This window comes from Phyllostomus discolor, chromosome 3, assembly GCF_004126475.2.
Source record: "Phyllostomus discolor isolate MPI-MPIP mPhyDis1 chromosome 3, mPhyDis1.pri.v3, whole genome shotgun sequence".
In the NCBI taxonomy this organism is placed as follows: domain Eukaryota; kingdom Metazoa; phylum Chordata; class Mammalia; order Chiroptera; family Phyllostomidae; genus Phyllostomus; species Phyllostomus discolor.
The window spans coordinates 100,509,294-100,527,471 of record NC_040905.2 but is presented as its reverse complement, the minus strand read 5'-3'; the positions used below and the strand labels follow the sequence as shown (position 1 = coordinate 100,527,471).

At 45.4% G+C, this 18,178-nt stretch overlaps 1 protein-coding gene across 2 annotated transcripts in view; it reads left to right on the top strand.

Moving 5' to 3' along the window:
* XYLT1 (xylosyltransferase 1) overlaps positions 1-18,178 on the top strand; it is a 300,841-nt gene that overhangs the window by 203,752 nt on the left and 78,911 nt on the right. For both annotated transcript variants that reach the window (XM_036020886.1, XM_028528183.2), the window contains one exon: positions 17,899-18,071. In XM_036020886.1, coding sequence (XP_035876779.1) covers positions 17,899-18,071 — 173 coding nt within the window. The remainder of the gene's footprint in view (positions 1-17,898; positions 18,072-18,178) is intronic.

The window sequence follows — 18,178 nt, the reverse complement described above, 5'->3', positions numbered from 1 at the left end:
AGGCAGAGTGGCCCCAGTCGAGAAGTGTGGGTTCAGAGCATTACTCACTGTGTTTGAAAGGTTATGTTACTGTAGCAGAACCTAGTTTGACCCTGAGAAATACAGGTTCTGGCGCTCTTAGGCTTTCCAGCAAGAAGAGATCACCTTCGTCTCCTTATCTACTCTCTGAAATAGTTCATAGTACATTTGAAGGCAGAACAGATACTAGCTGTGAACTCAGATTAATCTTAGTTCAAATCCCAGCTCTGCCACTAGTTGTGTGATCTTGATTATGTTATCTGACCTCTCTCAATCTCAGTCTTTCCTCCTCTGTAAAATTAGGTTAGTAACGATACCTGTGTCACAGTGCTTTGTGAGGATTAAATTAAAAAAATGCAAAAAGAAAAAATGCAAGAAAACAACATAAACAAATGAAAACACACTTAACACTATGCCTTGCATATTGTAAGTGCTCAACAAAATGTTAGGTTTTATCAATTTCATTTTTCTGGCAGGTTCATTGTACACATTGTTCCTGGGTCAGCATCTTTAGCAGAGTCCTATTTCTTTCCGATCGATCAGCCTCCTGTAGCTGTATTGACTAAAGGAGTTAACTTTGAAAAGGAGTGACAGCAAGTGGACGGGGACAAGGACCCCCAAACCAGTGTGTCAGGGCAATAGTGCAGGTTGGAGGTGATCATTGCTATTTCCGTGGTAGAGTGACGATGGTACCCGCCGTGATGCTGTGAGGTTGAAGACGAGACAGAGGAACGTCAGTATTACTCGTGTATTTCACGTGTATTCCCTGACGGCCTATTATGTGCCAGAAAACAGAGATAACAAGGAAAGCCTGCCCCTTCACGTGCCTTAAATCTTGTGTTATTTGTTGCTTTTAAGAAAGAAAAGGAACCAACCAAGCACAGGCACATTTCCTGCCCTGGGTGAGATCTCAGTCTTAGTTGGAAAAGAAGCAGATGATGACGTCTGCCCAGGCAAACAGGAGGGCATGAGAGTCAGCAGGGGCAGTGGCCCGAGTCCCCTAACTCACCCAGACTGCCTCCAGCCCATGCTGCCACCGCTCCTCTCGAGCACCTTGTGTCAAGAATGCTTACAGGGCCTGGCCCCGGTGACAGCTTGCTCAACTTTCAGTTGTGCTCGCATTTTTTTTTTTTTAATGGCAGTTTCAACAAATCCTATCCACTGATGCATTATTTAACCAAATGTCATTTCTCTGCCTTTCTCATTTAAGCATCATCTGTTAGGTTTACACATTGGTACACCCATGAAATTAACATTACACGTGTTTCCTTTTGGAGCCCACTGAATTTGATTTAATTTAAATTGTTGTCACTGTCAATGGCCTTCCACAGCTGCAGTGGTGCGGCTCCTGAAGGCTTATTTTAACCCCAGCCTGTCTGAAAAGGTACAGCTCCCCTTGCCCCTAGAGCCTTCTAGTTTAACATCTCGTCCATGTTTAAGTAGAGCTTCATCTGCCATTTCATTTTAGGGGATCTTATTTAGGAAGGGGTGTTCTCAGAAGCCCCCTGGCTTAAATGAGGCTTCCAAGCCATGGTTGAGAAATCAGGGTCCCTTTGCTCTGCCAAGCTAATCAAGGAGTGGTAGGAGGTGAACTGAGACAAGAACTATCAAACCGACAGGCGAGGGGACTTGATTGATACAAACACCATGGCAAATTATGGTTATCCCCACCACTAGGCTATAATGGTGAAAGGCAAGACATAGCATACATGCAGTCCACCTTCATTTAGAGACTTGCTGGGAGAGGGGCTGTGTCTGTCAGGTCTAGTGCTGGACCCCACATTGTGCCACCCAGTATTAAGCATTTGATATGATTTCTCAAATAAATGATACCGTCCTCCCCCACCCCAGGGTGTAGCAGCACTCCTGCAGGCATTTGCAATTATTTATCCAATAAATGAATGAATTCATGCAATCACATGCTCACAAGGCTTAAAATTTTTTTATAATGATCTCAGGCTGTGCTGGTACAGACTCTTAATCAAGAGAGATGTCAGCCATAGATGGGTGACTTCTAGTCCCTGTCAGGAAGAAGCATGACAAAGGGAACTGGCACCCTAGTTATACTATATATAGTAAAAGCAAACTGAAATGAGCCAAGGGCACACACTTAGCCTGGATTTGGAAGGCTGTGGGGGGCAGAGTTATTGCATAATAACAGTTTCCACATATTTGAGAGGTTGGCGGCGGCAGTAGTGGTGCAGACTCCAAAGGCAGAGTTCAGACCCTTGGAGGAAACCTGCATATTTGGGGGGAAAAAACAGCTCACAATCAACACCGTTCACACATGCAGCTGGCTTCTGTGTAAGGCATGAGGTTCCCATCTTTGGGGGCATTCAAGAAATAACTGAATGGCCCTTAATTATGTATTCAATATAGGAAAAGAAAGTATAAAACAGAGGTACTGCCCCTCCCCTTTTTAAAAAGCCTTCAAAGTAAGATTTTTACCTGTCAAGACCTTCACATGGCCTTCCTTTTGCCTGAAATGACACCCTCTTTACCTGGCCTCCTCTTCCTCGTGGTTAAGATCTTGACTTCACTGTTGCTTCTTCAGAAAAGTCTAGCCCTGGCTGGTATAGCTCAGTGGATTGAGCATGGGCCTACAAACCGAAGGGTCACCGGTTCGATTCCCATTCAGGGCACATGCCTGGGTTGTGGGTCAGGTCCCCAGTACAGGGTACACGAGAGGCAACCACACATTGATATTTCTCTCCCTCTCTTTCTCTATCCCTTCCACTCTCTCAACAAATAAGTAAATAAATAAAATAAAAAGAAAAATCTAAAGACCTGGTCTACATTGGCCCCATCTTCCTCCTCCTAGTACCCTGTCATCCACTTCATTGCATTAAATACCTTTTATAAAATGTGTTTATCTGTTCTCCCACCCTCCCCACACCAGACTATAAGCTCCTAGAACACAAATTCAGTATCTGTTTTGTTCTCTTCATCCTCAGCATCAGATGCTCAGTCAATATCTGTGAAGGAAAGAAGAGAAAAAGAAAAGAATACCTGTGGTTTTTGACATGGAAAAAATGTCCTGGGTATATTGCCCAAAATAGAATGCATATGACAGAGCAGAATATGCTCTAATGTGTGTTTATAAAATATTTGAAAATGGTGATACCTAGATGCTCTAATATTTGAGGGGTTTTTCCCTTTTTTAAATATTATTCTGTATGTTGAATTTTCTACAATGAGTATGTATTATCTATATAGATAGAGAAGTCAAAGAAACCATCCAGAGCATGCACAGGAATGAAGCTAGATGGGATTAAAAATGAGCTCCTTTTGGTTTAATCCTAGAAATTGCAGCCACTGAGCTGTGATCTCCTGCCTGGCATTGAGGCCCCGTACCCTGGTCTCACCACTGCAGGGAAACAGATCTAGCACAGCTTTAAGTACACTTGAGAAGCTCCCTGTTACACTTGGCCATGAACCCTCTTGCATGTATGTTTCTATGTCTCTCTTCTTCATCAACAGGGATTTATTCAATGTGTCCCAGGTGCTCCTGGCATTGTCACCAGCCATTTGGATAGGCTTCAGGGAGGGAGAGGTAAAAAAAAACATAACCCCTGCCCTCCAGCAGCAAACCCAGCTATTGTACTGGACTGACAATCACTGTTGTTGCTGTAGAAATAAACTAGAGAGCCTGTTAGCAATGGGTAGGCCAAGAGGACGACTCTGTTTAGAGATCCACCTGGTGTTTATCTCTCAGGAGGCAGGATGACAGTGTTCTGGTATCAGGTTGCCTGGATTCAAATCCAAGCTCCGTTACCCCTCCCTCTGTGGTTCAGTTTCCCCCTCTGTAAAATGGAGATGATAGCAGGATTCACCTCATAAATTTGCTGCAAGAATTAAATGAGATGATACATGGGCAAGGCTTGCCCAGTGACCAGCCCAGAGTAAACTGGCACAAGTGCGAGCCTATGTGATTACTCCTGTCTGCATTCTGTGACGTGACAGCATTAACATGACAAATGGGTAACAATTTGGGGAAATGTTCGTTTGTTAAAAAGAAGGCACCTGCAGAACATATTTATGGTTTATGATCAGGAGACAGCGTTAATGGCCCATAATGTGATTACGATGAGAACTTTTATTAGGAAAATTCCAACCAATTCATCGTTAATTAATGCACTGTTAACTTTAGAGTGTTACTCTTCTAGTCCTTGGAGAGCTGGAGAAAATAAACCTGTTGTCAAAACCCTTACCCTGAGAAGTAAATAAGAGTTGTTTGCTCCTCGGGCGGCTCCATTTGTAATAGAAATAGATGAGTCTCTGCATTTTTCCATGGTAGTATTTATTGAACCTGCGAGTACCTTCAGAAGAGGAGAAAGGAGGACAGAGATGAAAATGTCAAGTGGCAGGAAGGTTCTTAGGAGGACTTGCAAATAGCAGCCTCAGGGTCAAAGGCAGAGCGTGGATGGAGCAGGTGTTGATAGCCCAAGCCACAAACTGGAGGAAGGTAGGCGCTCCTTGCCTCCTACCTGACCTCCACTCTGCACAGTGGAACCATCCCTCTAGTGCCATTCCACCTGCAACTTTCAAAACGTGTCCTACCTGCAACCCACCCCTCAATCATCAGCAATAACCCCCATTGTGGTGGCTTGTCACTGTCTTCCATTGCAATCTTCTAAATTGCGCCCAGGACCCAACACGGGGCCCCTGTTGCTGTCTCCCTATCCCCGTCTCACCCAGTGCTTCCTTTTGGTCCCTGTAGTTCAGCCATGCTGGCTCTTCTTTTTGTTCTTTCATTTACTGCATCCTATTTCATCTCAGGGCCTCCGCATATGCCATTCCCTCTGCCCAGGGACACTCTTCCCCTTTGACCTAGTTAACTCCTTACTCAACCTGTAGATATTAGCCCAAGAAACGTATCTCTTGACCAACTTGAGTAGTTTTAGCATATTAGTCAGCGCACACTGTCATAACAAAATACTACAGATTGGCTGTCTTCAACAACAGGAATTTATTTTTTCACAATTTTGGGGCCTAGAAGTCTAAGATCAGGTGCCAGCTGGTGGGGTTCTAGTAAGTGCTGTCTCCCTGATGTACAGATGGCCAGCTTCTCACCGAGTCCTCCCAGGACAGAGAGAACCAGCTCTCAGGTGCCTCTTCTTATGGGGGCACTAATCCCATCAGATTAGGGCTCTGCCCTTATTACCTCATTAAATCTTAATCACCTCCTTAAAGGCCCATCTCCAATGTAGTCACATGGGGGGTTAGGACTTCAACATAGGAATTTGGGTGGGGGACACAATCCAGTTTGTAGCAAAGAGTATCTTTGAAAAAGGAAAGGGTACCCCAGCATGGTCAGGAATAGAAGCAAGGGTCTGATGCCATGATACTACATCACACCTTTGTGCTTTGTGTGGTGGGAAATAGGGCTGGAAAGCAGAGAAGAGGTATGAAATATAGTCACTCACATGTCATTACCGAAGGCAATGACGGCCACCATTTACTTTTCTCCCTGTCATGGAATGGTCTTAGAAATGTTCATGTTTACTGCCTGTTTCCCCTCTCCAGAGAGTCTGTGCCCAGTAAGCCCAGGCTTTTTGTGGCATGTGCGTTAATCTGTTGCCCACTCTCTGATGGTGCCTGCCTGGCACGTGTGCCCATTCCAGTTACTACTCCAGAGTAACAGTCCGCCCCAAACTTAGTGGCATAGAACAGTATGTGTTTTTATGCTCATGGATTCTGTGGGTCAGAGATTTGGAAAGAGCACATCTCCGCCATAGATGGGTGGCAGGTGGACAAAATCACCCAGGTTCAGAACCACTGCTCTGTACTCAGTCCTTTCTGAGCACCTGGTCCCATGGATTCTTCCCTACAAGTTAGGGGTCAATATTTGCCCTCACTTCACTGATGAGGAACTAGAATTTTCAGAGGTGATATAGCTTGTCCAAACTCATAGTTACTGAATGAGGAGGAGGAGGAGCTATGACTTAAACCCTCTTATTTCAAAGCCAGTCTTCTTTTCACTCGCCACACTGCCTTTCCAGAGTGTCTGCTCATGTTGCGGGAAATGAAGTAAGCCATCTTGACAAGAAACCTCCTGCCTCCCAGTGAGAGGACTGCCTCTCAGGCAACAACCATATAGATGCCCTAAGGTTGCCCTGGGAAATGTAAAGGGGACAGGGCTGTTTTGGGGGCTGGAGATACTCAATATCCTGAATGCATGGGAAGCCCCACCCAGCGAAGAATTGTCTTTCCTCAAATGACAGTAGTCCCTATCGAGAAACACTGCTGGGGAAGGAAAGAAAATGTGTGAAATACTAATCTGTACTTAAACCATCAGAAAGGTTGCTCAAATACAATAGAAGCTGCTTCTTCCATGCGTGGTTTAGCTTACGAGTTGTGTTAGTTTGTCCGTTCTGCCACAGACCAGGTAGCTTATAAACAACAGAAATTCATTTCTCACAGTTCTGGAGGCTGGCAGTCCAAGATCAAGGTACCAGCAGATCCAGTGTCAGATGACCTCACCGGAACCAGGAAGCAGGCCCTCACCAGACACCGGACCTGCTGGTACCTTCTCCCTGTGTTCTACCTGGTGGAAGGAGGTAGGGAGCTCTCTGAGGCCTCTTTTTTGAGGGAATTAATCCCATTCATGACCGCTTTATCCTCAGGACCTAGCCACCTCCCAATGTCGTCGCCTTGGGCATTAGATTTTCAACATATGAACTGGGGAATCAGATGAGAGACACATTCATACCATAGCAGGGGTTCAAAACCCTCATTTTATGATGAAGGAAGATTTGAATCCCAATTGCGGAGTGTATTAGTTGGTCAGGTCTGCGTCTTAACTTCCCTGTCTGTAAAATGGGAATAATCAGAACAGCTGCCTCAAAGGTTGGCTGTAAGAAGTAAATGACACAATGTCTGTTTAAACACACTCAGCCCAGGGCCAGCACACAGAAGTAGCTCTTTCATCCTGACGCACAGGAAAGGTAACAGCAGCAGGATGGACAAGACCTTACAGGCCAGAGCACAGCATTTTCACAAATGATGTGTGACAGGCAAAGTGACTGGGACCCAGTGAATTGCTGCGAAATGTACCATACGCCATCAATATCTATCCCACCAGTTTCCATTTATTGGGCAGTACATCATTAGAATATCTCAGGGCTTTCGACAATAAAATCAATAAGACGGTTCAGCCATGGGCTGTGGTTTAATAACTCCAGGCTTGAATGAGGGGAGAAAAATCAGTGAGCAGGAAAATTTCCTGAGTGCTTGGTCGGGGGTGGAGGGAGACATTTTCTCAGAGTGGGAGAAAAATAACCAGTGAGCTAGCCTTCGGTCTCTAGCGGAGCAGGAGGCCATGAGGATTTAATGTAGCACCTGGAGACGGATTTGGGTAAAACTCTTTCCACCTTGCAAGATGCATTTTTTTAAATGACAGTTGAAAAGAAAAGAAAATATCCAAAATGTAGTCCTCAACCCTGACTGAACATTGGATCTCTTGGCGGGGGAGGGGCTTTAAAAAATTGCCAATACCAGGATCCAGAGTTGTTAAATTAGAATTCCCTGGGGTGGAGCCAAGGCCAGAGCCTTGGCTTTGTTTTGTTTTGTTTTGTTTTAAAGATGCTCAGGTGATTCTAACGTGAAACTAGGGTCAAGAATCATTGGCCTAGGCCCGTGGTTTTCAGACATTAGCTCAGATCAGAAACACCTGGAGGGCTTGTTGGACCCAACCCCCCCTCCCCCACAGATTGCTCGTCCCCTAACCCCAAAGTTTCTGATTCAGAAGGCCTGGCAGGGGGTGGGGGGTCAGAGGGAACTGAAATGTGCGGTTCTGATGAGTACTAGGTGTTGCTGATGTTGCAGGTCAGAGACTGCATTCTGAGAATTTCTGTTCTAGAGCAGTGCTTCTCAGCTGAGAGTGATTTCACCCCTCCTCCCAGGGGACATTTGTCAATGAATGCAGCTATTTCAGGGAGGGTGCTGTGGGTGCCAGGGATGCCATTAAACATCCTACAGTATGAGAGACAGCCGTCACTTCCCACAACAAAGAATTATCTGGCCCCAAATAACAATTATGCTGAGATTGAAAACCCCCAACCTGGAGTAGACAGTGGTTTGGAAGCCGCCGAAAATGCAATGCCTCAGCTTCTGTGGGTGTGGTGGTGGGAGCCTAAGCAGGGGTGCCCAGATTCTTGCCAGGCAAAGTCTGGTTATGATGCACCAGTTTTCAGAGTCAGGTCCATTTGTACCCTAATCTCTTCTGCTCCCCGTGGCCCTGAGACCTTGAGTGAGTTCCTTAGTCTCTCTGAGCCTGGGACCAGTCATAAACGGAGGTGACTTTGATGTAGAACATTGATATGAGAAGTAAAGAGCCCGTGAGAGAACTTCATGAATGTTAAGTGATCCATAAACTGGAGTGAAAAATCAAAAGGATGGTGTTCCTCAGCAGACCCCTGGCTTGAGCTCTCTCTCTAGCAGGAAGATGGCCCCCCAAGAGCCTACCCCAGAAAACTACCCCTAAAAACACCCCTGGGCCTCTGAAGCAAGGACCCCAGAAATCAAGAAAGCAAATATTGTAGGAAGGACCTACAACCTCTCCCAAGATGCATGGGGATGCATGGGGCTGCTTAGGCATCGCTCTGTGCCTGGAGTTCACCTGCCCTCATTTGTTTAACAGACTCAGCACATCCCAGCTGGGAAGCAAGCTTGTGGCGTCTAATTAGTATTCTCCAAGCTTCCTTTGCACTTCTCCCATCTTCACAATTTTTCAATATCCACATTCCACCTGCCCTATTATTCTCATGTTTTCATTGAAATCTACTCACTTGCATTTTTACTCAAGTCAATTTTATTTTAAAAGTAATTTTGCATCCCTGCTATAAGTGGAAATCTTGCTATCACTTGCCATAAAGAGACAGCAACTATGCAAATGAGTCAGTGAAATCAAAACAGTGGTATTCAGTGCTAGCCCGGTTCCCCTGTTGCCTGCCAAAGATGCCAGTTTTTGTGGGCAGATTTCCTCTGTTGGAAAAAGAAGTCCACTGAGTGAGTGCTATTGAGGACATGTTTGCATTGACCAGAGACTTCCTGGGTGGGCTAATCAGAAGGACCGGAAGAGAGCTGAAAAGGGAATCACTGACCTACTTTGACTCATTGCCATTTGCTGTCCGTGGACCACAGAAATCTCCTACTGGGGAGCTCTGACATCATGTTTACAAACACCAGCTCTGCAGTCCTCAAGGTCAGGTCCTGGCCCACCACTCTGCAGCCATGTGAACAGTTGACAAGTTTAGGTGCAGTGGATGAGGGCTGCAGAGTCACACCACATTGGCTCAACAACTGACTCCTTCACTGTCATGCCATATGACCTTATTTTGACTAAGTTGCAGCTTTTAGACCTCATAGGTAAGCACTCTTTGACAGACGGGGAAATTGAGGCACTGCTTAGCCAAGTGACCTGTGAGCAAATGGTAGGTTCAAGAGGCAGACCCAGGCTGAGCCCTCACGTGGAATGGCTGAGTTAAGAAGTGCAGAATGGATTCCTCAAGATTAATAATAAATGAAAATTATAGTGACGATATGATTCAGCAATTCCACTTTTGGGTATATACCCAGAAGTATTGAAAGCAGGGTCTCAAAGAGATATTTGTACATATGTTCATAGCAACATTATTCACAAGTGTCAAAAAGTGGAAGTAACCCAGCTATCCACTGACAGATAAATGGATAAAGAAAATATGATTTGTATATACAGTGGAATATTATTCAGCCTTAGAAAGGACATCCTGCCACCTGCTAAAATACTAATGAAGCTGAAAACATTATGCTAAGTGAAAGAAACCAGTCAAAAGAACAAGCAAGTCTATGCTTCTGCTTATTTTAGGTCTCTAGAATGGCCAAATACATAGAAAGTACAATGGTAGCTACCAGGGGTTGGGGGAGGGAGAATATGAAGTCATTGTTTAAAGGGTAGAGTTTCAGTTTTGCAAGATGAAAACATTCTAGAAATGGATGGTGGTGATGTTTGCAGAGCAGTGTGAACTTTCTTAACATTATTGAACTGTATATTTAAAAAATAGATGTGATGGACCTGGCTGGTGTAGCTCAGTGGATTGAGCACAGGCTGCAAACCAAAGTGTCGCAGGTTCGATTCCCAGTCAGGGCACATGCCTGGGTTGCAGGCCATGGCCCCCAGCAACTGCACATTGATGTTTCTCTCTCTCTCTCTTTCTCCCTTCCTTCCCTCTCTAAAAATAAATAAATAAAGTCTTTAAAAAATAGATGTGATGGTAAAAATTTTATGTTACGTGTATTTCACCACACCTACAATTTTTGTACAAAAGAAGTACAGGATGCTTGGAAGGCTTATTGGGGGTTTGTAGGGGGCAGGACCAGAAGGGATGGGGAAGCAGGTCAGGGCTGGCTTCACCAAAGATAGGGTCATTTCTCCTGAGACCCAAAGGGCTCTGGCCTAGCCAGCTCTGTCCTTGGAACTGTGTTCTCTCATCTCTTCTCCCAGTTCCATGATCACTGCTTAACCAATTTCTCATTTGTTGTTAATTGTGGTCTGAGGGAAATTACAGGCATGGGTGTTTACTAGGGAGCCTGTGAGGCCTTGGGGTAGAACCCTGTCGCTGGAACCATCAGTTAAACCAAACTTGACCTGATAATTGAGGATGAATAGCCAAGTAGAAATGATGACATTAACCCTGACGATGATGATAGCTCTTGTTTGTTGAGCATTTACTACATGCTAGGGGCTAGGCTGAGTACTGGACACGAGTGTCCATGCAAGGCAGATTCTGTGATTATAAGATACCCCTTTTACAGATACGAAAACTGAGGCTTGGAGAGCTTGCATAACAGGGCCAAGATCACACAGATCTGCCTGACCAGAGGCCATGATCTTAACCCCTACACCCTGCCTTTTCCTTCTGGATCACATTCATACTACACAGTATCTCTGGCATGGTCATTGACAACTTCACATTTGTATAGTGCACTGACCCTTGCAAAGCACCTTTATTTTCACCATGTCTTTGGAGCCCAAGGATGACATAGTTCTCATTGGACCCATGGCTATACTGAGAAATGCAGAGTTTGAGTAATGGGCCTAATGTGGCACAGCTAGTTCCTGGCTCAGCTCTCGGTGATTTCCTGTCCTTGGCCTTCGCACCTGCATTGCAGAAATACACTTGATATTCTTCCCCAGATACCTGGCTATTTAACATTTGTCTTAAGTTAGCTTCTTTCCCTCCCTCTAATCACTCTGGTTCTTCCACTTATTTTCTGTTTTGTGCCACAGGAATCTGATTACATTTTTAAATTCATAGTAGGGATTTGGGCAGTGGGAGAGCCGGGTGGTGTTTGGGCTTCCGTCTGTAACAACACACAGCTCTGACTGCACGCTACTGCTTTTTGTCCTGCAGCTGAAAGTCAACCAACACGCTTCTCCTAGGAACAGAGTTTTCTCTTTTTGAGATGCGGACAGTTTGATCCGGCATCGTGGTGTTGATAGGGCCCCGGCGTCACAGACGCCTTCTATTCCCAGCTCAGGCACCTCCTCACTGGGGCTTCTCTGAGCTTCAGATCCTCTGTAATGTAATAGGATAATAAGAATTCTTTGCTCAGAGGTTTGAATAGAAGTAAAAAAAGTCATACACAGAAATTACTTAACACATGGTAGGCACGCAATAGACAGCTGGTATTAGAATTATCTATAAGCATCCACTTTATGGTTATGTTTTATTATCAAAGTAATCCATTTCACAAAATGCAGATAATGCAGAAAAGTACAAAGAAGAAATGAAACTGTCGTGCCACTATATGAATTTCTGTTAATATTTGGGAGTATGTCTTTTAGATTGTTATGCACTACATTTTAGGACTTTTCTTTTGCTTGCTATACTACCACAAGTTCTGTATCAGTAAGTATTAATAAGACCTTTGAGGTGATTCCTGTTTGGGACCATTATAAACACTGTTGAGATCAAGGCCCCAGGACCTTTGCACTTGCTATGTCAGGTGCCCAGAATCCTCCTCCATCCCTAACAATTAATTACATGGCTCACTCCCTCGTTTTACTTAGAGCTTGCTCAAGTTTCTCCACTTCGTGTAAGCCTTCACTGGCCGCTGTTGCCAAATAAACCCCATCCCTTAACATGCTAAGTTTCTTTTTCTCCATAGCCTATATCACTACCTGAGACTGTATTCTCTGTGTGCTTACTTTTTTATTGGCTTTCTACCCCACTAGACTAAGCAGCATTCAGGAAAGGACTCTGTTGTATCTGCTGATATGGCATAGGAAACACAGAGTGAATGAATAAATGAGCCAAAGAACATCTTATACATAGAGACTTTTGGACTTCCCTTCTCCTTCCCTTAGCATGATTCTTAGGAGCGGAGTTTCTGGGTAAAGGGAAATGCATACTTAAAATTATAGTACTTGTTGCCAAAGTTGTGCCAGCTGCTGCTCCCTCCAGCAGGATGAGAGAGTCCGTTTCCCACCATGCTGGAATCTTGCCACAACCCATTGACGATCCCACTCCTAGTGTAGGAGGCTGCGTGCTTTTCAGGACCACAGTCCCGGAAACGGTGGCCAGCGTGTGGAAGAGGCCCACGCCAAGGGCATCTCTGCCCTCGGCTGCAGTGCAGTTTATTGTCATCTCCAGCTCCCCTGTGTCAGAGCAGCTTGCCGGAAAGGTCATTACAGGAGCCAGGGACTTGGAGCAAAAATAGCAAGCTGCTTATTGGCCACTGGTGAAGGGAACCATGTGAACCTCAGCCCCTTGAATGACAACACCCTACCCACACCCTGCTGCAAGGTGGGGCAGAAAACTCATTCACTCATTCTTTTGTTTATTTCAATAAATGTTGTGGAGGTCCTACTATGTGCCAGTATGGGGAGTGGTTGCAGCTGGGATTCTAGAGCCAACCTGCGAGTGTCCCACCACTTTTGGTGGGTCCCTGAGTGAGTTGCTTCACTTCTCTGAGCTCTGGCTTCTTCCTTCATCCCTAGGCTCTTGAGAGGGCAGGAGCTGGCTGGGGGCAGGGGAGGGGCAGGTGTGTGAAGGACAGATGTAGACGGGGCAGGACAAGCATTTTTTTTTAAATTCTGAGATTCTGGTGCTCATGTGCCTTTGCTTTTAAGGATAGCTGCAATGTTTTGATTTTGAATGGATCCAGCTTGTCCAATGTGGCTACCTTCCTGCCCTCTGTCTCTTCCTGTCTCTCTGCGTCTAATTATATGTGTTGTCTCTATTTATATCTGTGTGTGTCTCTGTCTCTCTCAGCGTTTCTGTTTAGGTCTCTCCATATGTTTCTCTCTTCATATATGGGAGTGAGGGGCAGAGGGGGGTGTTTCTGTCTGAAGGTCTCTCTGTTTTGGGGTCAATGTATGTGTGACCTTTCTGTGTTCCTGTTTATTTTCCATGTGTTCATCTGTCCGTTTATCTATCTATCCATCCATTTACCTATCATCTATGTTTTTCTACTTGTCTTTTGGTCTCTCTCCTTTTCTCTCTCTGTCTCTGTCTCTCTTCATATCTCTGTCTGTCTACCTCTCATCCCCATATCCCTCTCTCCTTCTGTGTGTTTCTCCTTTCTTTGGGTATTTTGGTCCTTCTCTCCTACCCCACCCCCAAAATAGCTCTCTCCCAGAAGAACTCTGGGTTTTTATTCCTGCTTCTCTTTGTTACTCTGCAGACAAACCGTGTGGTCCCTGACTGTATATTGAAGTGGAGGATGCTGGAGTGAGAGTGTTTGATTTCCCAATGCTCCCTCCCCTTCTCCAGAGGGGTGACATCCTTGTGCTAGTCTGTCCATCCGTGAATCTCCTCTTCATTCTAAAACCCTAAAGAGATGTCACAAAAGGCTTTTTTCAACATCAACGTGCCAGTTCCTTTAAAGATCAGCACAAGATCTTTATACCTATCCTCCAGTCTCCCAGTTCTTCACTTCAGCAGAGGGTGGGGTGGAGTAGCAAGGCCAGCTATGGGCTCAGCCACTCACAGCTTTCACTCCCACCTCTGTCCTCGCTCTCTGTGTGACTGGAGAAAGTGCTTCTCCAGCCTCTCTGTGCACCTTCGCCCCAGAACCAAACGGCAGCTGATGCCTCTGAGCAGTGCTGGTGCACAGCAGGCCCTCGGGAGACATCAGCTGCTCTGAACCAGAGCAGCCACTCTTCTCCAGAATGCACGCATGCACTCATTCATTCATTCACCCATTCGACAATGATGGCAAGACACACTATGGCTGGAGAGAGCACGGGCTGATCACAAAGGCCCTATGAGTCTAAATTGCTAAGAACTCCAGATCCTTGTTACCCAGAGACCTAAGGGCAGGGATAACCAGTATTATCTGAGTGCAGCAGGGGCCTCTACAGAGTGGACTTCCTATGAAATACAGTGTCATGCATGGACCATGCTTAGACCTTTAAAAATCACCCAGTGAAATTCCGGAAGAGAAAAGTGGCACAAGTAGCAGTTGCTTTTAAGCGACTTTGTTTGATAAATAGTCTCCAAGGGTGGCAAGGAGAGCTCGCACCCAGCCAGCACACACAGCCTTTGACTGAGGCCGTGGAAAGAGAATAGAAGCTTTTCTCACACATTATTTTTTTACTTTAGATTTTCACATTCCTTAATCCATCCATAATACATTGGTGAAACCACACTCATGTGCTACATGTCTTTGTCCAGGCTTTGTCCAGGGCTCACAAGTGAGGGGTCTTAAGGATACTTTGTGGTTGGTTGGTTGGTTGTCTGGTTGGTTGGATAGAGGGAAGGAGGGAGGGAGGAAGGGAGGGAGGGAGGGAGGGAGGGATAGATTGTTGTGTGAGTGTTTAAAGAAATATGTTCCCTGCAGGCAGATGTCCCCCTTGTATGGTCATCAGGAAAGCCCAGAGTATGGTGATTGGTTTTGAGAGAAGATTAGAGGGTGCTGTAGACAGTCTTCTGGTTGCTGCCCAGTCTGTCTTCAACCAGAGCCAAGAGGATAATTATCCCCAGGGTCACAGCTGCTGATTGAACAGCCAAGGAGCCAAATACAATTAGGACTCATCAGGAGAGCTTGAAGAAATGGACTCAGAAGCTTGGGGCTAAACTCTCTGAGGTCTCCTCTGTCCCTGCAGACAGACTGTTCACTTCTTCCCAACCCCCCAAGAGCAACCTGAACACATTTCTATCATAAAACAAACCAGCATTTTTTCCTGTTTTCCACAGTGGGCTGAGAGTTCCTCAAAGGCAAGGATTTTTTTTCTCCCAAATTTTATTTTTCTAGTACCTAACTCAGAACATGGCATGTGGTATAGACTAAGCTAATATTGTATGGATCAATGAGTTGATAGTTAAATGATTGAAGAGTGGATTTACAGATGATTTGCTTTGAGGATGATGGGTGAGTGGATGGATGGATGGACGGATGGTTGGTTTTTTTGGATGAGAAGCTGTTGAATAATTTGCTAGATGGGTAGTTAAATGGTTTGCTGGATGAGTGGTTGAAATTGTATGGATGGATACATGACTGGATGGATGGCTGGGTGGGTGGATGGATGGATAGACAGATGGATGGATGGATGGATGGATGGATGAAAAGATGTGTCTTTATTGACAGTTAGAGTCAGCTTCCCACATGATGCAAGAATCCTCCCTGCAATGCCTCTAATAGCACTTAAATGCATGCTTATTTACCTGCAGTAACTCACAACGTATTTCATTAACTAACAAGCAGAATTGTTGTAAACTTTTCCAAATTCTGGGTATGCTAATATGGTGTATATTAGTGGGTAAGGGCATCAGCTTTGGAAACAGACCTGGGTTTGAATCTCCGCTGAACTAATTAAAGCAGTGTGGCCTCAAACAAATAATTCCCTTGGCCTCTCTAAGCTGTGGTTTCCTCCTTTGCAAAATGGGAATAATATCATTATGTTGCAGGGTGGTTATGAGGATTACATGAAATAATGAATGGCAAGGCTGATCTGTGCTCAGTAAACTGTATTGCCATTACTATGGTACTGAACCAAAATGGACCCTCCTGTAACTTTTTCTGAACCAAGAACCACATGTGTGCTAGCTATTATTATAATGTTGTATGTTTAATGACAAACAAGACTAAATCGTCCTTCATCTCTTGGAGTTTATGTTCTAGTGAGGTATTTAAACAATAGACAAGTAAATGAATAAACAATTTCAGAGAGTGTTAAATACTCTACAGAAAATTGGAAAAGGGTGAGGTGAAAGAGTGATGTGGCTGGTGGGAGGTGGCCTTCTATTGAGCTGTGAACTAATGACAAGGAGACACAGTCATGCAGAGATCTAAGGAAAGGGTGTTCCAGGTAGCAAGAATAGCCAGTGGAAAGGTCTTGAGGCAGACACAAGCTTGCTCAAGGTAAAGAAAGAAGAAGGCCAGGGAACGAGGTAAGGAGTAGGGCTAATCAGGGCAGAGGTCTGCAGGAGGCAGGTCACGTAGGCTGTGGAGGCTGGGCCATTAACGATCTGGTCATTAGCCACGTCAGCCTCATCCCATCCTCTGAAGGCGGAAGGTGCGTTGTTCCTTTGGCAGCCCTTCAGCTTTCCAGTGACAGCTGACAGGCTCCCAATCTCCTGACCTCCAGGCTAAACAGCCCCCATTCTCGGCCTCCCCGGTTAACATCATGGGACACATGCAGCTAATACCCTGATAATGCTCTAGGCCCATAAACCTAGAAACCCATAAGAAGTCAGGCTAGACTCAGAGGAAATCAGGCTGAAGGAAGCCAGATCTCTAGTTGGAATTGTAATGAACTAAACCAATAAGCTGTGTTTCTCTGTGAAACCTTGCCCCTGGTGCATTTGCAAGGAAAAGGAGAAAATTCCAAGATAAAAGGCATTTGAAACCATTTATCCAGGTGGATCTTGTGTAAGATGCAGGCTTTCAAAGAAAACTAGGATGTGACTGATGGTGGCTGATCTCCAGCCAGGCTGACCTGCGAGCCCAAGTGGGGCCATCAGGTTGTAGACCCCCTCCGTCACTCGGCAGTGCTTTCTCTGTGCTGGACGCCCTCTTGGGCAGCCCCTCTCCAGGTGGGGACAGACGGTCTCTTGGAATCACCCAGTTTCATGTGTACCAGAAAAGAACATCTCTTCTACGGTTCTTTCAACAAAAGTCTAGAATTCTGTCTTCTTGGCTAATTAGCTTCATTGGGTCACATGTTCACCTCTGAGTTACACAAACTATGTTCAGGGAGATGCAGTGTTCTAACTGGCAAAGCCAAAGCCCTGTGAATGCCCTTTGAATTCATGATGGAGAGGGATCCTCCCCATCTGTGTAGACTGAGAATGGAGGAGGGGAATGATGCCTCCCAGAATATTGGATGGCATATTTTTTTTGTTATGTACGATGAGTAAGTTTTAAATGTCTTCTGTACAACTTTATACTCACAATCAACAATACTGTTGGGTACTCTTAAAATTTTAAGAGGGTAGCTCTTACGTTATCTTTTCTCACCACAATTGTTTAAAAAATGGATGCTGTTAGGAGGAAACAGAAGAATGGATCCTAGACAGGCAAAAGCAGAGCAGGTATCTTACACTTTCCAATTCAGGATTAACTGCGCTTTACTCTGTAGTTCAGAGATACATCTCTTACACCTCTCATCTCCTTTTGTTCAGTAGTTTAATGTGTGTACCTATGTGCTTCCACCAGCTTTTTAAAGCTCCTTGAGGTTGGAAACTATGACTTAAGCACCTGAAGGTCCCTGACTCCTACTGCAGAGGGCAGTGTAAGGGTCCAGGACATGCCTGGCTAGGTTGAATCAGGTTTCCGGGCCCAATAAGACTGTTGTGCCCCTTCAGTAGTCCCCAAGATGAAGCATCAGGGAACCTGTCCCCAGAGGAACTGCTGATCCTCACCCACCTCTGTGATCTTTCGGGTTTTCCCCAGGCAAAGCCAACAAGAATGTCCAATGGGACGAGGATTCCGTGGAGTACATGCTGGCCAACCCAGTCCGAATTGCTTTTGTCCTGGTGGTCCACGGCCGTGCCTCTCGGCAGCTGCAGCGCATGTTCAAGGCCATCTACCACAAAGACCACTTCTACTACATCCATGTGGACAAGGTGAGACTCCTTTCCAGTTGCCCCCTGCTGGCCTTTCTCTGTGTGTCTGTCTGCCCCACTTCAAGCCACCCTCCCTTTCAGGGAAGGCTAGCAGACTGAACAGCTGC